The sequence below is a fragment of the Gallinula chloropus genome (assembly GCF_964237585.1).
Source record: "Gallinula chloropus genome assembly, chromosome: 2".
Lineage (NCBI taxonomy): Eukaryota > Metazoa > Chordata > Aves > Gruiformes > Rallidae > Gallinula > Gallinula chloropus.
Genome location: NC_140086.1, coordinates 60309940 through 60336650, shown reverse-complemented (window position 1 = coordinate 60336650; position 26711 = coordinate 60309940). Strand labels below are relative to the sequence as shown.

Genomic DNA, 26711 nt, shown 5'->3' with positions numbered 1-26711 from the left:
TGTCTGAAATGAAGCCTAGGCATTAAACAGATGCTTTTATTCCTAGCCTTTCTCTCATTTGTTGCAATTAATTATGTCTTAGTAATCTTATATTTGTATTGTCTTTTTTTTTTCTTTCCAAAACCAGAGAGTCACCATGTTTATGCTATCTGGAAAGACACATGGAACAATAATAAAAAAAAAAAAAAGACGCTGGTTAAATATCCACAATGTGTTGCCACACTAACAAATACAAAAGTGATGGAACAACCTGACTGTAAAGAATTCAGCATAAACTGAAGCAAAGACTATACATTTCCAGGCACAACGTCTGCAAAATGTTTTTCAGATTTTACAGGTAACTTTTAATAACAAAATTAATACCAGCATGTTCTGCCCTTAGGTGAATCACATTTTCTCTTTTTACATTCAGTGTCTTACAGTTTATTGACTCTAGCTCCTAAACAGTAAGAAGAAAAACCCTTAACGTAAGAATAATACTTCAACTGTGAACTTTGTGGCCTATTATGAATTCACATTTGAAACTTTTCATCAATATTATTTTGTTGCTACCAGGTATCATCTTTTTGTACTCTTTGCCTTCCCCAAACATATGATTTTTGTCACTATTCCTCAGCTGCATACCAACTAATAAAAGATAATTTTATTGATTAAAACATGCATTGTCTAGAATTACTAAAAACTGCAAATGATGAGCAATTTCTAAATTCAAGGAACTTAACTGGAATTCTGCTTTGGGCTTATATATAAAATAACTGATAATGTTTAAACTACTAATGAGAGCCATAATGATGCGTATCAACATTTTTACCATTATATACAGAGCTGGATTTGTACATACTGTAGAAAAGCCTAATTTGAGACCTATGTTTTGTAAAGAACCTAGATTATATTTTCTAAAGGAAAGATTATATTTATAATGTCACAATAAACACTGTTTAGTGCACCAGAAAATGCATTGTCTTAATCACAACTAGTATAGAGCATTAAACAAAGTACTTCATCTAACTACAATACAAGTGGCATAATCCCCTAAGAAGATTTTTCTCCCCAGAAGGATAAATTTTAATTGCTGTTTTTTGTCAGTACAGAGAGTTACAGAAGACAATTTGTATTTACAAAAACTCTACAGACCAGTAGGAGATATAGTCCCAAATGTGACTGGTGGATCAGATGCTTTAGAAGTAAAGAATGAAAGAATTTAATTTCAAAATTAAAAAACATTGAACATATTATATTACTAATTAGCATATACATGTGTTCATTAACACGGATTGAGATTGCCCTATTAGTATGTTTATTGACTGAATTTTATGGGTTTAAGGACAGGCATGAAAATACCTCCACTTAAAGATCTGGTGAGAGTGTGAGCCAAGCACTCAAAACTCACAATTTTTGATAGAAAAGTTCATACTGTTACTGACTAAACCTAGACTTTTTAAATAGAAAAGGCATGTCTTTTCTTGTTTACCTAACACTGACTGTATTTAACCAATGACAAATAATGTAGGAAAATTAAGTCAGGTGATTTTATTCATGGTAAAGCAGGCATAAAATGCACAACATCGGTTTTCGAGTAATTCCTGGAGTAATTAATGAGGAAAACAGAGATGAATTAATACATATTTCTGGTGAAGAAAGTAAGAAAACAGTTAAGGAATAAAAAACAAAGGAAGTAAGCCAGACTTGCGATGGAAGATCTACAGAATTCTCACAGACAGGTGAAATAGCATACCATTTTGTCAGTGTTAGGGCAACTAATTTAATAATAAATAGTACTGCATTAAATTAAATCTCTTGCATGAAGTGCCAGCTTCATTCCTATTCTTCTGTCAGCTTCCTTATTCTTCTCAAGGCACCCTACCCATATTAAAAAAGGGTCAGTCGCATATGAATGCATCACCAAATGAAAATTACTCCCATTTTTGTAAGAGAAATCACATGTTCAGCTATTAATGTGGTTGCTATCGATGTTAGCCCTACCCTCCCACCTTCAAAGCACACCTTGATGACATTAATCTGGAATTATTTCACCTGCAGCTAGGGATAAGCTTAATATAACGGAGCCTTTCTAAAGTCAGGTTGATTAATGCAGCCCTTTGAATGCAAACCAAGCTAAAAATAGGTGCTAAATTATTTTAATCTTGTTATCGAATAGAAACAAAACATCGCAAAATGAAACCAATTTATATTATACAAATTGGTTTCTCTACCCTAAAAGATCAAAAGAAATGGCAGAGCATTTTTTTATGGGTGTGGGAGGAGGAAAAGAGTTCAAGCAACACTTGAAGATTTGTTTCATAGAGCTGTGCATTTTGCAGAAGCACGGGTGTTAAAAGGTCCTGGGCAAACACCACCTATAGATTCTGCAGGGCCACCAATAATGGTCGAGAGTAATTCTACATGGAGAGTCAACTTTGTATTAGACGAGATGTAAAATGAAGATACATTTTTCCTACCAGTGCTTTGCTGCCTATGTGCTCAGATACAAGTACAATGAAGTCTGCTCAGCTCTCTTTTCATTTCAGTGTGTGTTAGACTGATGTATTGATATGAAAAGGATAGTGAAATAGTATATGAATCTACAACTCAACAGAAAATTGTCCCGCATCATTTATAAGCTTCAAGGAAAATATCCCAAATCCTTGCATATAGTAGAGACAGATTTCAGGAGGACTTCTAAGAATTAAAAGCACTGATAAGGTAAGAGTGTGACATGCCAATACTACAAAGAGATAGTTCAAACGCCTTTCAGACAGCAAATGGTGACGCTTTTCATCTGAAAGCCAGGAAATGCTCGAAGACTTGATGATCCTCAAGTAAATGCAGAAAGCATTGAATTCAAGAGTAAAAGTGCATCACACAAATTAACATACTTGAGACAATCTTAAACCGATGTAATTCAATTTCTCACAGCGTTATTTACTAAGTTCTTCGGTTAAGTTTTCTGTGAGAAGATAACCACACATGTTACTGTTTCTGATAGAAACATTAAAGACCCAATGGCATAAGGAAAGAAAATCCCTCATCACTAAAAGCACTTCAGGCATCTAATCCCCATTAAATGAACATGACTGGAATGAACAGTCACTGTGGTCATTCTGAAATACTGCATTACTCCAGATGATATTTACAGAAGATAAAAACAGCTTATATCCCCCAGACTGAAATCAGGATCTTTCTTTTTTTTATTGGGATCTGACTGTAAGCCACCAATATGTTCTGTCATTCGTGACTTCTCTACAGAGGTCTTGAGGGAAACTGTAGAAATATGCATGGAGGAAGCTTCTGTTACAGTGCATACTGTGACAATTCCAAATAGGTATGTCACTGTGTCACTGCAGTGGCTGACAATTCAGAAATGCTCTTGATAGGTGAAATCCTCACTACGTGGCCTATGTATGACTTCCTAAGCAGAGTTAGAGACACATCTTAGGGAATGTTCACATCAATTAAATTGCATTCGACAATTTGTCTAAAGTAATTTTGGTGAAATTAAAGACATGTCTTTATTCCTGCTCCCCTCTCCCTTCTCTCATGATCTAGATGCGCAAGTATTATAGTAAGTAACTTGACAGTTCAGGCATAAATATTTTACCTAATACATCAGGCATGAATGTTTAGATACTCTTTCTAGGGAGATTATTCACACAGGTAGGTCTGTTGTTTGCCTTTGTGAGAAAAAAAAATTAAGCTATTTTTGCTTAACTCAACTACAGTATCAAGTTGTCCCCAATGGCAAACATTGTCCTTTAATTACTACAATTATTTAAACTTCAGTTAGAAAATAAATTATATCAGATAATTGGAAGTAGTATCTGCTTAATAAAGAAGCATTTTATTCAGGTATAAAATGCCAGAGACTACAGTAAAAGGACAAAAGTGCTTTTATATTCGCAAGTGTAAATCCACGTTCAGTTAGACAACAACCTTTCCGACAACTGTTACCAATAAACATTCAGCTAATTCACCTTAAATTAAGAGATCATGAAATCTGTCTAGCAAATTACTTTAAGAGGTAGGACTACAAAGGTAAAGAGACTTAACAGCATTTGAACTTGTTTGTAAAATACTCTATGTTTTAAGCAATTCTGCATTTATAAATGTTCTCAAAATGTACATGGGCTGGACTTTTAATGTTGTGTTCAATCAGCCTCCTGCTTGCTTTCTTACCATTGAATCAATGCATAAACAGGCAGTCCAAAAAAAAAAAAAACAACCCCACAACAACCTAGTGATTTTGCTGAGAAATCACATTAGCTTCAAGACAGGACACAAAGTGAGGTATTCAATGAGCAGTCACTGATTCTGAAATCCAATAAGAGTTTTATTCTTATTACATGTTTCTACACTTACGAATAAAGACCTTGGAATTCTTTTGCTCTGTATGGATTGTCATCTCACTCCACACTTAGCTTAGCATCAGTCCTCCTTGCTGGAAGCTCATTATTCAGTTTTAATCTAATACTGATGATTACTACTCAAAAGGCAGGCAGAAAAGTGACAGAAAGAAATGTAGCAGGAACTCAAATAAGAATACAAAGCTTAAAAAAATTACTCTCGTTAGTGACGGAGATCAGAATAGCATAGTAGCAAATCAAGCAATGCAATTTCCTGGGTGCCATCATGGTTTTCTAACTTTGAACAGAGAAACTAGTTATCAGAAAACTGGCCAAGGAGAGGAAACACATTTGAACTCTAGCACTGCTGAGAAAGCAGCTCATGACAGTTTCCCAAGGACTGATAAGCTCTGGAGACGAAGTGTCCTGTTGAGACTGTGAGAACTGATACACCCATGATACCAACTGCCTGTCAGAAGGACAAGGCCGTGGGCACAGACAAACATCAACAACAGATTGTACAAATTCAATCCCATCCAAGGTGCCAGTGGCTGATACCTACAGACAGAGACTAGGGCATCATTTGCAGACCTGAGGAGAGAAAAGGTCCCTGAAGTTCTTCCTCAACACCTACCTAGAAATGCCTGGCATTAGCCCTCTACTTCTAGGTAGGCAACTACAGTGACTTCCCATCACTGCTCCTGAAAGCAAGTACGTCAATAAACTGTGTGAGCAAGTAAGTGTGGGGGTTTTTTTAACCCTTTTTAAAAATGAGAGTTACATTTCCCTTTTTCCAGACAGTGGATTTTTCCCCCCAGTTTTAAACAGGGAAAAAAAGGAAAACCCATAGAACTACAGGCCAGTCAGTCTCATCTCTATGACCAGAAAGACCACGGAACAGATCGTCTTGGAAACTGTGCTACAGCACATGGGAAAACATGGAGGTGATTAGTGACAGGCAATATGACTTCACTATGCATAAATTATGCCTTAACAAATTTGTTGGCTTTCTATGATGGAGCTGCAACACTGGTAGGTAATGTCATCTACCTGGACTTGTACAAAGCTTTCAACATTGTCCCACACGAACTTCCTTGTCTCTGAATTGAAGATACATGGATTTGGTCGAGGGGAGTTTGAAGTAGGTGACCTTTGAGGTCCCTTCCAACCCATGCCATTGAAAAAAAAAAAAAAACAAACCTGTTTTCTGCTATTAGTAATAATGGTTTGATTGACTTAATGATAATAGCTTAATGAATAAAGGTTATCCTAAGCAACACTGCTTAATGATAATAGCTTAATGAATAAAGGTTATCCTAAGCAACACTGCTTGCGACTTGTGTATCCCCTTAACTTGTTCGTCTAGGGAAAGGGAGTTTACAACAGTGACAAAGAGCTAGTATGATGTCTGTTTGTAGATACAAACCAAAAAGAAGCATGATCTTCTTAATTGTCTACAGTTTTCCAGGTCTCCAGTAGAGAAGATATTAGCCAAAAGCAAAGCTTGAACAGTGTGCTGGCATTCATTGAACTCCAAGGAAAATGGTCATGCTGCCAAATGTAATTTTCCCAGCTGCCAGTAAGGCTTGGTAAGTCCAGAGACCTGTGACCTTGGACAAAAATTGCAGATAGAAGGGTAAGTTTCCACCAGAGAAAAGGGTGAAGAACAGAGGTAAAATAAAAGGATATTATGTTGACAAAAGCTGCTTTCATGGGGCAAACTAAAGGGAAAAAAAAAGTAATTTTTCAGAGTTTTGATTACTTGAATTGAAATAAGCTGCTGACTCAACAGCACTGGCAGCAGATGCCTAAGACAGAAAAAGGTTCAGAGAGTTTGAGAGTAAAACACAAAATATAGCTGCTTATTTTCTATTATTCATCACAGATGGCTGTTGAATTGCCTTATTGTAGGTAGTAAAGGGCCAACCAAACCCTGAAACTAAAACATGAACCTGTCTTTTCTCTCTCTTTTATGTCTCTCCTGGCCAAATGCAATTAGCATCACTGAACTGGATGATCCCAGGCTTGCTTTATCTACATCAAAAACAAGAACTGGCATCATGCATTTAGCGATGTTTTCAAATGTAACCAGTCAAGTGCCTGAAATTTCACAGTTCAGTTTCTTACAGTCACAGTGATAATACATTATTAACTACCGCAGCTGCAAGAGAGCAAATTTAAAAGCTAAAGATTTAAAATTTAAACCACTGTATTGCAACATACATGTGCAGCTCATCTATTATCACATTCGTACATGAAATTATATTAATGTGCAATTAAATAGCTTCATGATAAGAAGTCAGATAGGACCTTTTATCCTGCAGTAATACCCGTACTATGCTAGACTAGCGAGTGCAAGGGGTTGAAACACTCTATTATACAAGTGCAGCAAAGCTATAAGCTGCAATTTTAGCTACAAAGTAATTTCCTTTATTTCTCATTTAGAAAATGTTTACCATGTATTAAATTGACTGTTTCTAAAGGCTCCTTCACTTCCTCATCCTAAATGTTTACCTCTGTTTCACCACATCTCTTTTCTGCTCATCCAGCGATGTCCCAAATCTCTCTCTAGAGCGCAACAACCTATTGTGAGAGTGAATCAAGCTAATAGCCATGCTCCCTGCATTTATGATGCATCCAAGAGTTGTAAGAGGAAAATACAACTATGCAGACAAAAGATTTCTTTCTTTTAGCATTTTTTTTTATTTCCCTTTTTCTTTCTTTTTTATTTTTGCTTCCTGGATTGCATGACTTGATCCAGAGAAAATCTGGGGGAATTCTCTTCAGGTACTAGCAGTACTATTTGCTTAACTCGCATCAGTTGTCTTCCCTAAAACTTTATATGATAAAGTTTTACTTTCAACAAATGTCAACATCGAATAATGGAGAATACACTGGCCAACCACTCAAAGGAAAATTTTTTAAAGCAATTGAGCAATCAGCCAGAATGGAGGCATGAAGATTTTTTTTTTTCCCCTAAATCTTGTGGTTTTATTCTTATATTCAGATTACACTGTTTAACTTACTGATTTTTGAAGCAGGCAACTCTTCTTTTTGGTCCAAAGTATTTAGCTGTGAGCATATTCAAAACAGGTGACAATGAGCTGACCCAGGACATGACTTAGTCAATCACATGCAAGTGCAACACTTCAGGTACTAATAGCACTTAATATGTACATCAGAAGCATTATCCTTGTCCTTTCTTCCTAATTTATACGGGAAAAGAATTTAAAAAAATAATAAGCTATGAAGAGTCTCCTTTATCTGCAAACAACCTAACTACCCTTTCAAATCACCCAAATTTCCGCAATCAAATGCAGCCATGACCAGAACATGTTAGTGGCTTGGTAGAGCCATCTACTGATTAAAGAGAAGAAAGGAATAACAGTAAATTATTTCCTTTACCAATGATTTAGGATGAGGCAAAAAAAGTAAATATAAAAGGAGCATATTGTTACTGAACGAGGTAATTTTCAGTTTGAAATCTGTTAACTCCTGGTAACCCAATTATAAGTTCTGGACAGCTGACACGTAACAACCTGAACTGTAGAGTAATACCTCAGTTCTTTTAAATCTCCAGAGCCAAAAGACTTTTTTTTTTTTTCCATACTCTTAAGACTGACAAAGGCTAAAATATCGCAAGGCTTCAGGTGAAGCAAGAGGTATTCTGGTCTACCACATTTAGTACTATCTGACTGGTGCTTCAAGCTTTAACATGAGTTTTCTGTGTCTTGTAAGACTAAATGTCCTTGACAAAGCAGTGCTCTTTTTTGATAGAACAAAATAATAGATTAAGTAATTAATAATACACATTGTTCCAAAAGAGTTAATGCTTGTTAAAGCACAAATTGAGTATTTCAGAAGTTTGACTGACTAGCAACACAAAATATTAGAAATTGGTGGGTGGAGGTATTTCTGTTGGACTATTACTCCAAACTACTACAGTGTAGAAAGATAAAAACCAAATTGTATCTTGTCCTTATCCTCCACATTTCAATTCTGTATCACTACTTCAAAAAATAAGAGGAAGCAGGTCTCAAAGAAAAGAAGAATTGGTCGGAGATGAAACACTTGTATTACAGTAAAGCACCGTAGAGTCACCATATGAAGGATTTACTTCATCAACTTCATGCAACAACATGCAATTTTAAAATATTGGTAGACTATTAAACAGTACTACAGCATAATATTGTGAACATGGTCATCCAGATTAAATGGTTAGGAGATGCAAGAGCTAGTATTTCTACAACACTGCTACCTAGGCCAAGCACACAGTAGCTTGTTTTCCAGTTTGTCTTATTAAAAACTTACTGCTTCAGATGGTTTTGTTTCACACTCCAGTGAAATGAAAGGAAAAGGCAAAAGGGAAGAGTTCATGATTTTGCTGTCACTATTATTTGACTGAAGAGCCTCTCCTACCTTAATGGAGCAGTGAGATACATTTTGGTAACTGTTTCTTGGCAACAGGAAGGAAAGTAAGTAGTATTTGGTTTTCTTTCTCTTGTTTTATAACCCCACAATGAAGCATACAATGTGACAGTTAAAGGAACCACAGACCTGTGCTACTTCAAATTATTTTCCATTTTATGTTACTCTTCTCAGAAACATCTCACTATTCAAATTTTAGTAAAATCAATGGGATGTAGGCACATTTGGCCGCATCTGTGAGAAAAACAACAATAGTAGAGATTAGATTCTGAATCAGATTGCTTAAAGAAAAAAGTGTTACCCATTCTGTGGATAATCACACAAGCTTGACAATTAGTCTGGCAAGAAGGTCATCCCTATGACCTGAACTTTCAACCCTCTCAGAATTTTAAAAGCAGGGAGAGATGAAGCTATTTTTTACTTGAGAGTGCATCTCTTGTGTATGTAGGTTAGTTTTGTTTAGCTAAACAAACTTCCAGTACCTAAAGGGGGCCTACAAGAAAGACGGAGCAGGACTCTTTACCAAGGAGTGTAATGACAGGACAAAGAGTAATGGGTTTAAACAGGAAGATATTTAGATTAGATGCTAGGAAGAAATTCCTCCCTGTGGAGGTGGTGAGGCACTGGCACAGGTTGCCCAGAGAAGCTGTGGCTGCCCCCTCCCTGGCAGTGTTCAAGGCCAGGCTGGATGGGGCTGTGGGCAACCTGATCTAGGGGAGGGTGTCTGTGCTGTGGTGGGAGGTTGGAACTAGATGGACTTTGAGGTCCCTTCCAACTCAAAACATTCTTTGATACTGTGACCTTGCTGATGAACGCATTGTTCATTACAAAGCATTACAAACACAGAAATACCCTACATAACTGCTACAGAGGTCACAGAGCCCTAATGAAACTTCAGCCTACATTTTTTTCTGAATTTAAAAAAAATCTGTCTTGTTATATACGTAAAAAACACTATGTAAGACAACTTTTAATATTTTACACTTTTGTAGACCCGCATGGAGTTGCAATGTACTTAACTGAGTACTGTTTGAACCACAATTGGTCTGAGGAATAGAGAAGATTTAAAATCAAAGCGCAATATTGAAATAAACATACTTATTTTTTAACACCTGTTTGACACAATTTCCATTTAAACTGCAAATAAACTTAATATAATACTAATTACTATTAGTTTTCTTAGTATGTTTGATGAACATGCCCTGTTTCTAAGTATTAATAAATACTGTATTAAAGCACTGTTCTAAGGTCCTTCAAGTATCTCCTCTTCTAGACACAATGTTATGTAGATTAATACACATTTTATGAACTGTGTGAGATGACCTGTATGACTTACAGAATATACTCAAGATACAGTTCAGTAATACAATGAAATAGATATAATCACGTGGAAGCACAAAATCTTTTCAAATACAGACATGTATTTTTCAAATGTGAAGACAAAAACTCAGTTGGAGTAGCAGTAGCATCTGCTTTTCACTCAGCTAATATCTTAGATTTCCCTCTGCTCTAAGCTATGCAGCCAATATATAAAAAAAACACATGAAAAAAAACCTGGCACTTCCTGAGTTATATTAAGTACAACCCAAATATCTATTTTTTTTTCTTTTTAGCTTTTGAGATATAAACAGCCATATAATAAAATTACTTGGTATTTTTATTACTGCTACATAAACTCAGATAGAAATAACTACTTTAACTTGTTGTTCAGAAATTAAACAGCAGGTTAGTAGCTTAAAAGGCTATTGTTTTACATTGTAATAATACTGAGTTAAATATTAATGCAAATATATGTTAGTTCAAGAACTAAACGTTTTAACTTTTAAATGCAGTGCTCCTCCATTCAATTGGCAGCCAGCAAAGCTTTTGTAACATTTAGAAACCTGGATGAAGTAAACAGCTCAGTAAATAAATGTTGATATTAGAGAGGACTACTTCTACATCTACTGATGTAGATAATCTTCAGCTGTTGGGCACAATTGGCATTTCACTCCCAAATCTCCTGACACAATGCAAATCTAATAGTTACATCTGTCCTTCTCCAGGAAGGAAATAAGAACAAAACAAACAAGCAAAAGTCATTTTAATCAGTGAGGCAAACATCTAGGTATCACTTCAACTATAGGCTTACTGCAGCACTAGCTGTGTACTGTGTAACTCCAAAACATTTTTCCTGCTCTTCTGCTTGGAGAAAGGCATTTCATTAGCCTGAAAGTGGAAATCTAACAATGCCACGTGTTGAAATACTTCATCGTCATTTGGTGCTACAGAAAAGCCTGCTGTTTGTCCTCACACTCTTCGCACAAGTGTGACTGTTTCTCTCTAGTTAACAAATTTTAGCTTGCATTAAACCTTATCAGTAAACACGGCAGTACTGCAAAATCAGCAATTAAGGCCTCAATAGCTTCCACCAATTAGGGCTGTTGTGTGCCAAGAGCTGCAGCAGAGACAGATTGTGCGCTGGGTTTATTAACTCATTCCTTTTGCGGTGGAACAGCCAAGTGCCTCTTCCTCTGACCACATTAAAGCAGATAGAGTCATTTCACAGTGACATACACCTCTGTCTTAAAATACCAAAACAAACCTCCCAGATGATGGTGAATTTTTCATTTGGGAGCTGTCACATCTACACCAAAGTGACTACTGCCTCTGTAAGTGAAGCACAACCTACGCATCGCCATACCTGTTGCTATACAATCAGCAAGCACTCCTTTTACTGGTTTCAGTTTTGTGCATTCTAAGTGAAATAGTTTCCCCACCTCTGTACCATCACCCCAACCCCTATCAGTTCTTTCCCCGATCCCAAGAAAACACATAATGCAAGTGCTCTGATGGGGACTTTATTCACATTGGCAACCGTTTCTTCATCAGTTTGGGGAAAGGAGCTGTTACGATCAAGCTCTAGGAATCCATATGCATAGATGTGAGAGGCAGAAACAGATGATAAATTTAGATGTAGGAAAATCTTTCAGTGGGAAAACTAACACAAGACTTTGAAGGATAGCTTTAACATTTCAGATGTTAAGAGTATAAGCTCTTTCAGGCAGGGACCACAACATTGTTAGGCACTTCTATTCTCCCCAGCACAGTTCAACAATGATTAATTTGCACTGTAGCACTAGAAATCCTGAACAATTATAAGTTGTGTTTGTCCAAAGTGCTGCATATCCTCCGCTATTTTTTTTTTTATTATTTAAATGGAGACACAGAGGCAGCCCTACAAAGAACCATATTATGAAAGTCAGGTTTCTCTCAGCAAGGGAATACACATTTAAGTCTAAATATTATAAAATGTCATATACCACATCTGTCAGCATAACCAGAATGCAATAGTAACAGAAATTCATGTAGCGGAATGCATTTAATATGATCATTAATATTTCAGGCTGATTTTGAATAAGAAGAAAAAAGGCGAAACCAAGTTGCGTGCGTAACAAAATTTATATTTCATGAACTTTAATTGCTGTAACTAGGGCACAGGGATTAAAGACCTATGCCTAAAGCATCTGGTCCTAAGGACAAAAATATTACACAAGAATGTAAATTATTCATTTCAGAAATTAAGTTTTTTAACCCTCCTGATTTTGAAGAAAAGCTGAACCATAAAATCCTAACAAAACACATTTACATGGGATGCATTCCTAAGATTACTTATCTACCTAGACAAATAATTTTGAAAATCAGGAACTGCTTTATTCAGCTTACTTTTTAAATAGCACTTCCTGGAATTGACTGAACTTTATGAAACTGCTGCAACAAAGGATTGAATAAAGCTTGATGCAAGTTTTCACTGCTATGATGATACCTGTGGCTGGTGTATAACAGCTGCAAACACAGTTTCAGAGATATTTACAGAACCAAGGACAGACTGAGCCCTCTTTAGCAGAGGTCTTTCCTCTGTATTTGTATATAAATTCACTGCGAGCCTAGCTTAGCCAACAGTCGCATTCCCCATCTCAAATTCCCTGGTTTAATTCAGTTCATCTACTGCACATTCTGCTCAGCCATGAGCATCAGCAAGAGCACAGCTGTAGCACTACTCTGGGTTAGCTCAGGTCAACAAAAAAAAAAAAAAAAATCAATCTCATTTACAACTTTTTGCATATTCCTAGACTGAAAAGCCTGACATAACTGAAGGAGGCTGTATTCCTTCGTATGCTTTTCAAGTGGCAAGTGGATACGTGACCCATTAGCTCAACTTTTTTTAATTAGTACAAGTGAATCAATTAAGCATATTAGGAAGTGTATCTGTTTAAAGAAGAACAGGTATTTACTCTTTCTAGCAATTTCCAAATTACAGAGGGGAAAACTGTTCATTTTGCTATCAGATTATCAATTTCAGTCTAAGAAATGTTTCAGATAAGGCAGAGGTGGAAGGAGGGAAAAAAAAGAAAAAGGAAAATGATTCTGAAGAATTAAACAAGAGGTATCAGCTACACTACAGTTTTAAACTCTTTTCTTCAGATTCTGGATTCACTCAGAATATTTCTTTTCAGGAGAGATTACAATAAACAACAGAATAACATTATACAGGAACACAGATTTGTTGTTCAGAAGAGAAAAAAATAAAAAGGGTAACAGGCAAAAATTATTTTCTGACATCAAGAGTTCAGAAAAATACACCTCCAAAACTATTCTGAAATGTATTTAACCTCTGGGTTCTCTTAGGACATAAACTGCATTATGGTATGATTGTGTCAAAATAACGTGTCAAAATCATGTCAAAAATATTTTAAAGTCTATAAAATATACACATTTACTTTTCTATTTTCTCCTTCAGTGCAAGAAATCCCAAAGCAATACATCTAAACACTGTAGGTATATTATCGTATAAAATCTGTTAGAGTAACATTTATCCTCAAGTAAATAGAGTACGAGGCCCACCAGTATAAATTTTCCTCCTCTTGCCCATAAATTCCATCTAACTCCATTCTATGGCTTCTCCACAGATTCCTCCCTGAGTCTCATTGCACTGCTTCAGTTTTCAAAGCACCTCAGACACCTATCTCTGATCATTTAGCCAATGTTCTCCACTGACTGCTAAGCTGTTATCACCAGCTACAGCTCCCTTTCACAATTTCTGAGTATTGCCTTCATCCCAAACGATTAGGAAGCATTTGAACACAGTTATCTCTAATCATCCTCTACAAGACATCCAGATGTAATTCTTCAAAATAAAATAAATCTTCTGAAATGGTAGTGACCCTCAAATATACTGCTTGGCCCCTGGGTCTTGGGCAAGTTCTGTACCATGCAATGGCTTATATTCTAAAAACAGAGCCTTTGCATTAACTTATCTACTCTACCTTTAAAAAACTACAGTCTTCTGATTTACTATGAACTCTGGGAAAACAAATATAATTCCATTCCTGTTTATCTGCAATGACATCAGAATAGAGCAGTCTGGTACCTTTCTTTAAGTCCTTATTCCTTCTGCTACATTTTTAATATTTAAATATTTAATACATTTCATGCCATTATCAAGAACAACCAGCGTCAGAGATTCATTTCCAATAGGTGAAGTTAGTTCTAATGAAAGGAATGATTACATACACCAGAAAAAGTTGATGAGCTCATCCACATGTTCACATTAACAAAGAAAATTTTCATTATTAAAACCGCCTAAAACTCAGAATTATTGAATGACTGGAAAAATGTAATTACGAAGGAACTGTGTTTTGTTGAACTCATTACTATCTGAGTGTGCTGACACTGCATAAGCCTAACCAAAATGCATCACAATAGCAAAGGCTACCCAGCATCCTTCCAACCTTTTGTTTTGAGCTATGACCTAGTGAAGAGAATACAAATCTTTCCGTGACTTCAAAAGGCTGTAGAAAAGGACTTCTATTTAATTAAAAGCAAACCAGTATCCTGATAATACTGGCTGTTACAATGCTGCTTTGGAGTTGCTCATGCTCGCATTACTATTGTGGACAAACTGTAATTTGATTAAGTACTTTTCATCCAATCATGCATTTCTTTTCATTAAACACTTCTGTAGTTTCTTCTTCATTGCACACATTGTATAGGTAAGATTCCCTTAAGAGAGGAAGTACACTGTCCAGTTCCAGTGTTTTCTCTGAAACTGACCACTGATCTTTCTTTGCTAGTGCAGTGTATATCTTGTAGGAACATCACTAACCTCTGCTTTAAATGAGGTCATTGCATTGTGTGATGTACATTTGACTAATATGGTTAATTTCCATGTCTCTGGTCAGAAATTTACATCCACAACTGCAGACCAGTAACCCCAGAAGTTACAAATTGACTGGTGGTCACGTCTCAGAACTGTTCTGCCACTTAAGACACGAATAACTGTACCTTTAACATTTTCAATTATAACTATTCTTAAAAGCAAAGCCAATCAAGACTTCAGATTTTGTGGTACAACTTTGTGTCAAATAACTCTGATAGGACTTATGTGTCTTTCTCCTTATTAGCTTCAGACTTCTTGCCTTCCTATCAGTGACAACTGCTTCTAAGATTAAAACTGATGAGCAATCATTTCTATTGCTAAAAATGGGGGGATGCAGCAAAATATTTACTTACTTTATTTATAAGAAATAAAATAACTCAGATACCTGTACAAATCCTGACAGTAAGCAATAGTCAGTATAATAAAATAGACGGTGACCCTGCCTGCAGGAGGGGACCACAAAACCTCCAGAGGGCCCTTCCAACCTCAAACACGTGACCTAAATTATTAAAAAATAAATTCTTGAATATTCTAAAACATATCCATACAGTGGTAGTACTTAATAACAGTTTTAACCATGATCAGTGCTAGCCAAGCTACGTATCTCAACAGGAAAATTTATCAAGAGTTTATAGTTGAAGCAGACAAAATAAAGAAGAGGTGGATTAAAAGAGATTATACTCATTTTACAGACAGAAAACCTAAGCTCAAAAAGCCTGTTTCCCATTTACATTAGCAGCATTCTTCACTATGCTGGCAGTATAAGAGGCCTTAATGCAGCTTTACATTTAATTTATGTGGTGTACAGTGAGCTTAGTATAATTGAGAATAAGGCTGGAATCAATCAAAGTGCTCAAGATTACAAACTACATCTCTGAAAAAGACTAAAATTTAACTCTTCTCATATACCATTCAACATGAAAGCACAAAGACTTCTGTCTTCTACAAAGAGGTTATTTCACTAAGTGCAAAAAAGCTCAAAAAAAAAAGAAAAAGAAAACAACTCACTGTAGTTTAAGAAACAAGACCTACAGGAAAAAAAAAATAATCAGTAGAATATATTTTATTTTACTACCTGTCTTGTTACAACTACGGAAAATTAACCTTCTAACTCTGCTGTTCTTTTATATACCTATATATATATAAAAAATTATATATATATATACACACACAGAGCAACGTTTTTCTCTCAGAAGGCGAAAAGCAAAGTAACACTTCTCACAAAAAAAATTCTTCATGTATTTGTATCTCTGTAAGCCTCGGTCTTTTTAGGATTATTGGTAACACTATACACGGATGGAGTTCAAAAGCCTCTAACTTTGAGAATAATAATACTGAGCATCAAATACTACTTTGATACTCAGAAGTCAAGAAACTTTATTGTCAGATACAAAACTTAAGCCATCCCAGGTGAAGAATCTCAATCTCTCTCAGGCAGAAGATGAACACCAAGCAACTCTAAAAGCAAGAATCACTAATATGACTGACGTAGTGTTTGGCCTTGCCTAATTGACCGAGAAAACGATGTTCATTAAGGATGATATCACAGGAGAAGACGAGGACCTTCAGTGCCGGCTACAGAAGTCAAGAGATCAGAACGTGTTTAGCAACTGAAAGGACCATGCACTGAACAGCCATGGCTTGCTTTTGTTGTGGCAAAAATATGCCTGTTCTTTTCCTGTTCTCTTATGGAAATTCTACGCTTTGGTGAAGTATTCACAGGCATAATTTTAAGTATAGCTTCAAGAAGTAAAATAATTACTGTTCAGAGAACATATTACTATTGTAACTGCATCAACAAAAAATACTTTAATCAGCAAAACAATTTCATTTGAAAGTACCTTATTATTATCATACTAATCTAGTGATTAATAATTCAGTGTATCAACTTCAGTTAAAATGGAAGTTTTCTCCATTCTTAGTTAAGCCCCATGTATTTTGTTTTTTCACATTCTCTCATCTCATTTAAACTAGGTAACAGATTTACTGCATCAGGTAAATACTTATCACAAACTGCATTCTCTGTAAGTACTCAGATAAACAAGAACAAAAAATAAAAGTAATTATAAAAAAAGTAACTATAAATTATAATTATCATAATAATTCCTTGTGGAAAACCACAAACGTGGTCTCCTCTTTCTAGGTGCTGTCCAAAATAACAACAAAGTTTTCTGAAGGCGTAATCATAATTAACATTTTGTATGACTTCATCTATTCTTTTCTTTTTGAAGGAAAAAATGTTTGTGTGAAAAAAGAGAATATACTAATTCACTCTGAGGGAAGAGGATGCCAGAGCAACAGTGTCTAAAAAAATTTTTCCACGGACAGAGATTTTTAAAGTATCATGAGATGCCTGCTCTAATAATGTCCCTAATTTGGTTCTGCTGCAGTGAAAGACTTTTGACGCTAAACTTTGCAATTAACTCTTTCTGCAATGAAGAGGGAATGGAAACATGCCGAAGAGCCTTTCTGGCAGTAGGCAGACAGTGTGTAACTTTTTTCCACAGATTTAGTCAATGCTCCATGTTTCCAATTCCTTACAGGCATGTTAATGAATACAACCTTTCCACAGTTCAGTCCAGATAAGCTGGAGATGATGAGGGCCAGTTTGGCAACTGAACACCACACAGAAATAAGATCAATCTTCTAAAAGATTTACAAACTTTCATTAATTATCTTGCTAATTTATGTGCATCTGAAGTGAACAGTAACTCCTCTGAGGCTCCATTTGCATGATCTTCTAGCCTCTCAATATGATGGCCATGACGTGTTTCACACAGTACGACTGTTAAAAAGCTGCGAAGTTATTGTGCAGTGGTGTTCATGGAAAGGAAGTATACTTCATCACTACCTTACACATCACATCATTTTTCCTTTCATTTCTATGTCGAATTCAATATTAACATTCGCCTTCAAAACTCTCCACAGCTTTAGTCCCAGCTTTCTGAACAAGACTCTGCCTGTCCTAGTAACAGAGTCCTGGAGTCAGCAGATCCAATTCTCAAACCAGCTGAAAATCTCACTATTTGGAAATCTCTTGACTTGTACCAGGTTTTCAGTTCTTGTGGTTTGCCAGCTGCACTAAACAATCATGCAAATTTTCATCTCAGACATGCGGCATGGGATTCTGAATAGTAAAAAAATGAAGTGAAATAAAGCATTTTTGTGACACAGAAGTGGTGTGATACAGTTACAGCAAACCCCACTCTCCCCTCCATGCTTCTTTATAAGTTTGCAATTTTGCCCTACTGTACAAAAACTTTCTCCACAGGACTGAAACATTTCCTTTTTTATCTTAGGTAACCTTACTACAGAAATTTCACAGTATTTAGAGTTCATCTATGTATTTTATCTGGAAAAAAAGTTTTCAGCAAAATGATTAATGACAATAATTCACCAGTATCTTTATGGTTCTTAAAGCTGCCTTGCAAGTTGAAGAGATTAAAAACATAAAATGCAGCACAACAGTTACAAGCATTATTTTAAATAGAACAGATATGCATTACTACAGTAAAGTACCCACACTGTGGTTCAATAGCATTATTAATTTCAAGAACAGTGAGTGATACAAATCAGCATCTGTACGTATTGAAATATTTTTCACTTTCAAGAAAAAGAGTATTTTACATCGCTTTCTGTGACTGCCTATGGGTACACCAACTCTGTCACAATATTAGTGAAAAGCTGTCCAACCTGCAGATTTATTTATTTATTTATTTATTTTACACAGGCTAAAACAAAAGACAAAACTTTTCAAGGTAATGTAGACCCCAAACCCTTTTTGTCTTAGAAAAAGAAAAGCAGCACGTTTCATAGCATGCCTTTTTAGAAATTTCTCATTAGTACCTAACGAAAATGTGTTCTCTATACATAGCCATATATAAATGTATAACTAACAACTGATTCACATATACTGTTGCCTGAATATGTTGTTGCCAGGCAACCGCTGTAAAGCATTTTGCACTGCTTGCAAAAATTTGAATGAACGATTCAAGCGAGATTATTCCTAAAAAACTAGGAAGAAAACTCAGTACTGGAATGACATGAATAATTCCTTGTGTATTTCAAGGATCCGTATAGAATGTTCCCTTCCGTAATTACTGACTTGAGAAAGGACAACTCCTTTGCGTAGGATCTGAAGGGCATTTGACAAGAAGGAAACTCACGTTCTACGCGTGCTGTTAACGCTACCGCCAGGACTCTGAACCAAAGCCACCAAAGTTAATGGGCTCCTTTAAACTGACTCTGGGTCCTTTGGTCAGGCCTTTAATGTCCATTGTTTTTGACAAAAAAAAAAATTACAGACTCCTAAACAAAAAAAAACCTAAAAGGCCATCACCTCACAGGAGATTCAAATCAGCTGTCAATAAAAATTTACCAACTCACAATATGCAACTGAAAGAGGTCAAGTCTACAAATGCTTCTTTGTGAAACCGACGTACGGCTAAAACGCAATCTGACTGAGGCTAATGATGTTACACACAAGAGTAAAAATAGAGGCATCTATAATGCACTGATAACATGGACATGATACGCTACCTGCAAAAGACAAACCATTTGTCCCTTGAAATAAGCGCCAAACACTACAAAATTAATAGACCTTTGGTTATAAGGCCCCCTGAGAATTAACACATGCAAAAGCACATCAAGAAAAACAATTGGGAAACACAGCAACTCTCCAGTGCTTAACACAAGCCTGACTCACAAGTTTCTTTTAAACACAAACATTAGCATAAAAAAATTGTTGGACTTTCTGTCCTTGCTTACAATGGCTGCACGATATTTCTTTCCATTTCCTGCACAATATGCTTAATCAATAAGAACTGGTCAAAAGCTCAAGATGATTGTTATTTCCATAATGACCAAATTGGAAATCTATATATTTTCCATTTAATTCTGCAAAGCCATTCATGTAACTGTAGCAAGAAAAAGTACTGAAAGCAGTAATTATTGGTATTTTAAATAATACTTTCAGTTTTAAGTAGTAAATGTGACTAGCTTCTTTAATGGATTGCAGTTAAATCCTTTTAATTCCATATCTCAGCCTGTCTTGAGGCAGCATGGAAAAGGAACTTCTTTACATGGAAGAAATTTGGCATCTACATCCTGCCAGTCTGGCCTTTTACTAAAATAAAATCATTATAAACAGGAATTCAGTTTTTAAATTTTCATTTGAATTATCTTCATGCTCAGAGATGTAATTCATAGTTGAGGTCATCTGTCAGGATGCAGTTATAAATGGCAATTTTAGTGCTTTTCAAAGAGGCTGAGCAGATATTTGCCACAGATAATAACATAAAACAATCTATGGAAAGGATATCCAGTCCAGGCTGCACTGTACGCTTGGGCTTCTTCATTTGTTTGTTTCTTTCTTAGAATATGCTATGGCAACTCAAAGAAACAGAAGAACCTTTACTCTGCCCTCTGTGTTCATCATGACCCACTTGCAAAGCTGCTGCCATCGATCAATATAATCTAAAACTCAGGGTATTTTGCAGATCCCTCCACGTTCTCCACCTTGAATATACACACAGTATTAATTAAACGTTAGGATTTTGTAAGACATAGTGCCCTGTTTCTGGAGGAACCAAGCTGCAGTCAGAGGTTTGCATTCATAGCACTGTTAGTGCTGATTGATTGAAGACAGGGTTAACAGCAGAAGGAGAAGGACTGCGTTCATTTCCAGAAAAGCTACCTGTAATGATCTAAAAATGTAGCTAAAAATAGGCGGTTTTTACATGGTAAAACTTTTCATTTCGTGACTAAGAGCAACGTGTTATTTATTACTCAATCAAGACTGACTGGCAGGTACAATTTTCTCTTTGGATAGTGGTATTAGAGTATGAGCTGAACCACTCAGGAAATAATTCTACTCAGTATGTGTAAACACATAAAAACGAGTATTTATTCACCAACTGAGTGAAAATTTCCATTAGATAGGACTCTTTTGTTCTGCAGCCAAGGCATGCCAAAAAAAAGCCCAAACCCAACCAACCCACCCACCCCACAAACAAAAACAAACAAACAAAAAGATTATGACTTCGAAGGTTGATATGGGTCACAACATGACTATCAAAGTGACACAATGCTCGTTTTTAATTAGACTTCCTAATGTGACATCAGATTGTTTTTCTTCTAAGAAACAGCACTTCAACAAGGCATGAAATCCTCACAGCTTAGTTTATTAGGAGGCAACAAAGGGATTCAATCTGCTACAAGAAAGTTTCAGCCTATGAGCACAGCCAGCACAGTATAAAATTGTGTCATATGAATTTTAATGCAACACAAGTATGAAAGATTCCAAAAGAACAAAGGCAGCACAGTCCTGTTCCACACTACACAAATGACCTATTCTGATCTGAACAGCACACCACATTACAATCAAATTTATTTCAAAGGAGGGTCACACAGGTCAAATGTAATGGCTGCAAGAATGAGGTATTTCCTTTATATAGTATTAGAGAAAAGCAAAATATCAAACAGCACAGGAATGCCAGAGGACTGAAAAGAAAGGCATATTTAGGCTGCAGGGAAACAGATTTTTAAAAGATGCTTGAAGTACAGTTATCCTCGCTGAATACAGCTTCTACTTTTCAAAGTTACTTGTGACACTCTGATGAAAACGTTTGTCACATATACATGTGAGACTGTCAACTACACAGGCTTTAATATATATTTAAAATTCCAAGGCACCATAGAAATCTTTTTTTATATAGCTTATGCTTAATAAAAGTAAGGAGTTAGGCTAAGCGGTCTAACTGGCTGGAGGTCTTTTCATGGCCTGACACCTCCACAGAGGAGACCCTGATATTCCCAACAGAAGTAGGGGGCAGATCCCAACAAAATATGGGCAAACCATCACAGAGCTTCTTGGCACGTATTCCCATCAAGACTCAGGCCTTGTCTTTGTCTTCACATCCCCTTTCTGACCAAAATCACTTACTGTTGGCAAAACAGCTCCAAGGTCTGGTCGAGAACAGGCATCTGTGTGTCCTCTGTGACTAGAGAAAGCACTCTCCCATACTACTCATCTAATTTGCATATATGTGGGGAGTAGGTAGCCAGGGCAACAAGTATATAGAGCAAGATGCTTTGGTAAGTCAGAGGTAAACATAGTGATACCTTGCTAAAAACAAAACAAAACCCATTCATAAAGATTTTCTGTTTCACAAGACTTATGACTTGGGTTTTTGAAAACAAAATTCTTGGAAACTTAAATTCTAGAGGAAGACTCAGGCCAAGTCAAAGGCTGCTGTTGTTTTGGTTTAGCTTTTGTTTGTTTTGTTGGGTTGTTTACATTTTTTTATAAAAAGGAAATATGGTACCAGGTTTCGCTCTACAGTATTACATCACTCAGTTTCACCTGAAACTTCATAGGCTGAATTATACTGAAGCATCTTCCATTCAAACCCCAGCCAGGGCTCCCTCAGTCACAAAACAAGACAGAATAAAAGCTGCACTGGAAGAACTTCCATAATGAGTTGGCTACCAGCCTAAAGGTTGGAATTAGTTTTATTGCCCAAGTCTAGCACTAAAATTGGTATTAGTCACCTCGGCTCTCCAAGTTCTAATCAATCTATTTTTCAGGAGACATCAAAATATTCGAAGAATATAAACTATTTATGACCAAATAAAATCAAATCAGTATTTTCCAGTGTATAAGAATAAAACATAACCAGCACGAGATACAACTCTATTTACATATTTCAAAATTATCTTGGCCTTAGCTTCCAGAACTCCCAGCTCTCTTCTGTCCTTTCAGTATTCTTCGGAGGTTAAAAACATTCATTAACAGACATCCATATCCATGAAAACTGATGTATTCAACTACATTATGACAGCTCTAGTGTAATTCATTAAGGTTTGGACTTGGAGATATAAGTAAGGGAGAAAATATAAACCTTTAATGCTTCACTTGGTGAATAAAAATTGCATTAATTTAGAAATTCAGTCACAAGAATCCAATTAGCTATGGATATATACACACATATTCATACCTTTCAACCATCACACTCAATTGAATTTTGATGCTATTTTCTATAAAATATAATCCATTTTACATTGTACTTAATAGATTTATTCAGATGTGCATACCCATATGTCATATTTAAGCTTATACTACCACCTGCCTGAGGCTGTGTAGTCTGAATTGTCACCCCCATACACCTCTTCAGCAGGAGAAAATCCTCCATAGACACCGCATGAATTGTTTCACTTCTGTTTAGTGTGGAAGTATGATAATCATTCCAACCATGAATAATATCTACTCAAAAAGAAAATGCAGTTACATGTCCCTACCAAAAAAAAAAAAAATCAGTCTTCAAAGCAAACAAAAAAATCAAGCTACTTAATATATGCTGCAGTGAAAGGACTGTCTTCATAATTTCATTTTCACAAGTCAGCAAGTATCATCCAAGATTACTGTAATATGAACATAACATTTGTTGCATATATGCTATACATCTAGATATACAAAAGTATTCATACACCTAGAGATATACATAATTTCACACTTAAAGGTCTCTGAGAGACCTTCAAATACAGATTTGCAAATCAAATAGGTTAACTATGCCTCCAGCTACCAATGTGAAGGTGATGTGGTATCATCACCTCACTGCTTTGTGTTGGGCCCATCTAATAACTCTGCTGAGCTGGGAAAAAATTGATGAGCAAAGGTTAAGCGGAGTGCTGCCAGAAACAAACTAAGGCTTACAAATTGCTTCTTCAGATAGAGTAATGCTTGACTGATGCATCGAGTGACTTGGGTTGCAAAATCATTAATAAGAGCATCCACTCTGTTTGGATATAGACCATCTCTCAAACATTTGGAGTTGGCACCTACAAGGACCAAACCCTCTGTGCTCTTTTGGAATTAACAGCCCTGACAAAGCAGCGAAGTGCTCCAAAGGTCAATTTATGATTAGTCTCCCACCATACTGCACACTGTGTCTGCAAGCAAAGCACAGCATCTGGGGGGAAAGGAGGAGGAGGAGATAAATATTAGCACTGTGATAAGCTTGCAGAGCACAACTCAGGGAAGGGCAGATTTCACACAGCTCTGTTAGGTTTCAGGGGAAAGCAGGAGAGGCAACCCACCTTCCTGGAAGGGAGAGCAGGCAGGGGCTCTCCACTTTTCTGCAAACCCAGTGAAAAAACCAAACGTGAACCCAAAGAACACAAGTCCTCCTCCCAGCCCCAGCTAGGCTTCGTCTCAAACCCACAGGGGCCTTGGTCTTTTGGGGTTACTGGCAACACCAGCAGCTGTACAAACCAACAGAGGCCTTGGGGCTTCCATCTCCCTTGAGCCTTCTCATTCTCACACGCACAAAGGGTAAGAGAAAGCACAAACTGATGAGTCCCGGGAGCGTCTTAAGTTTAGGAAATCCTGGCCCCTGCATGCACTCAGCTCCAACTTCACTGTCTTTTCAAGGCTCGCTGTACCCCACTAAGGAAAGTGCCCACGGCCAGCCTGACAACACCGTCCTCCTGGGTCTCCCTTAGCGTCCCGGTGTGTACTGAGGCTAAGAGGCCGCACCTAGTTCTAATCACATCCTCCACAACTGCCTGACCATGGGTCTGTCACCCCCTTCCCTCCCCACTCCCTGCCGCCTGTCCCGGGCCCGCTGCAGGCTCTCCTTCCCCAGCCCACCCCCACCCCGCGCCCTCGGGCACCAGCCGCCCCGCTTTTCTGTTACTGGTGGGCTGCTCTGTCACCAGCCTCCAACGTTTTCAGACTTCGCCTTGCCTGAAGACATCCCTTTCCCAAAAGGGGATGGGGGGAGGGAGAATCTGTGCACAAAGTTTTTACAGATCCTGCCTGCGCCTTTCAGCCCCCCAGCCAAGCCCCCGCCGGAGGCATCGAGGCGAGGGGAAGGCGGGGGGGGGACGGACGCCCAAGCCCCTTGGCGTCCTGCCGCAGCCTGGGCTGCGGGACCCGGGGAGGACGGAGGGACGGGGCGAAGCTTTCCGCGGACTGTGACCCTGGAAGGCGCTCGCTGAGAAAGAAAAGAGGAGCGGCGCCTTCCCGGAGAGGGAGCGGGGAGAAACCGGCTCTCTCCGAGGTGCAATGGCAGCGCATCCCCACCGACCCCTCCGGAGACGGGAGCAAACTCCAAGCAGCGGCGGCGGCGGCGGCAGCAGCAGGTCGCCGCGCCCCGCGCTGGCGGCCCCGGCCCGGGTCACCGCCGCCCCCCAGGCCGGCGAGGCTGCCGCCAGCGCCTCGCCCCCTCCCCAGCTAGGGCCAGAGAAGGGAGAGCTCACTCACCCCCAGCTTCCTGCTGCGGATTTTCACGTAGCCCTGCTTGACTATATCGTTAAAGTTGGAGGCCATGGCCAGCGCTCCTTGCTTCCTCGCCTTCACTCCCGGAGTCCTCCTCCTCCGTCTCCTCCTCCCCCGGGCCCTCCCGGGTGCCGCCGGCCGCCGGCTCCCGAGGCGCCTCTGGCATCCAGGCAGCGGCAGGCGCCGCGCTCCGCTCCGCGCTCCTCCCGCGGAGACCACTCGCCGCGCCGCCCCGGGGTGACGGCCACCCGTTCCACTCTTCCACCGACCCCTCGCCTCTCCCAAGCCGCCGGCTCAGCTCAGCTCGGCTCGACTCCGCTCCGCTCCGCTCCGCCCGGCGGCAGCTCCGCGGCTGCCCGCGCCTACGGCCGGGAAGGCGGGCGGGGCGGCGGGCGGAGCAGAACGAGGACACCGCCCCCGGCGCCGCGGCCGCGGAACCCGCCTCCAGCACCGGCCCTGTCCGCCGCCGGGGGTCGGGGCCGCTCGGGATGGTGTCCCCGGGGAGGCGGTGCGGGTCTCCTGAGCCCGGCGGTGGTGGGGTGAGCTCCGCCGCCGCCCCCGGGCATGACGCAGGGCTGAGGCCAGATGCTCTCCCTGGCCTTGGCGGCGTTACCCACTTTTCCCCAGGCTGCCAGGTCGGTGTGGCCGTGGCATCCCCGCGCTGGTGGCAGATCCCGTCGGACACGCTGCCCGGGAGGGCATCTCTCTGCCTGCGTATTCGGGAAGCAGCGTAGACGCCCACCGCAAACAATGGCATGTTGTGTCAATGCAACGAACTCAAGGAAACAAACACTTGAAGTACAAAAGTACATAAAAAAAAACTCAAAAAAAAACCCCACCAAACCAAAAACCTCAGAAAGAAACCCCCACAAGTCCACCTGAACCTGAAAATGGAGGTGTCTCAATGAGAGGCGTTCTGTGCCCTCTGCAGTGATGACCATGGCTTTAATTAATCATACTGCTCTTTGAGGTGGATCTAGAAGGAAGAACCTCTTCTGAAAAAAATGACGTTGAGAAGAGATCGGGGGCGGGGGTGGGGGAAGCAAAAGAAAAGAAATGGAATTGGTTGTGAGTGCTCCAGCTATATGCAAAACAGGGATGGATAAGAATGACCCTACGCTGCTTGAGAAAGAAAAACTACAGGTGTATGCAATTGACAAGAGAGAGTGTTACTATTGTGTCATGAAAATGTACTTCATAAACCTTTTCGGTGAAAAAAAAAAGATTGATTTTTATGATAAGCTTAATAAAAGTTTCATAAGCTCTTTTCCTAGATATTTACTTTCTACTGCATCATCATTGCCCTGAAGTTTTACGAATCAGGGATTTGCAGCATACGGTGTGCTACAGGCTGAGGCAATGAGACTTTTTTCTATAGTTGAAAGTTTGCCACATTTATTTCAGACTTTCAAAATCAATAGACAATATTCTTAGCAAATAGATGATGAGGTTTGTTATAACTCAG

The 26711-nt window shown here is 38.5% G+C and overlaps 1 protein-coding gene across 1 annotated transcript in view; it reads right to left on the bottom strand.

Annotated features, from left to right (window-relative positions):
• DOK6 (docking protein 6) overlaps nt 1-25297 on the bottom strand; it is a gene marked incomplete at both ends in the record, with an annotated part of 242930 nt that extends 217633 nt beyond the window's left edge. The window contains one exon of the mRNA XM_084280160.1: nt 25232-25297. Within this exon, the coding sequence (XP_084136286.1) occupies nt 25232-25297 (66 nt within the window). The remainder of the gene's footprint in view (nt 1-25231) is intronic.
• Between the last annotated feature and the right edge of the window lie 1414 nt (nt 25298-26711).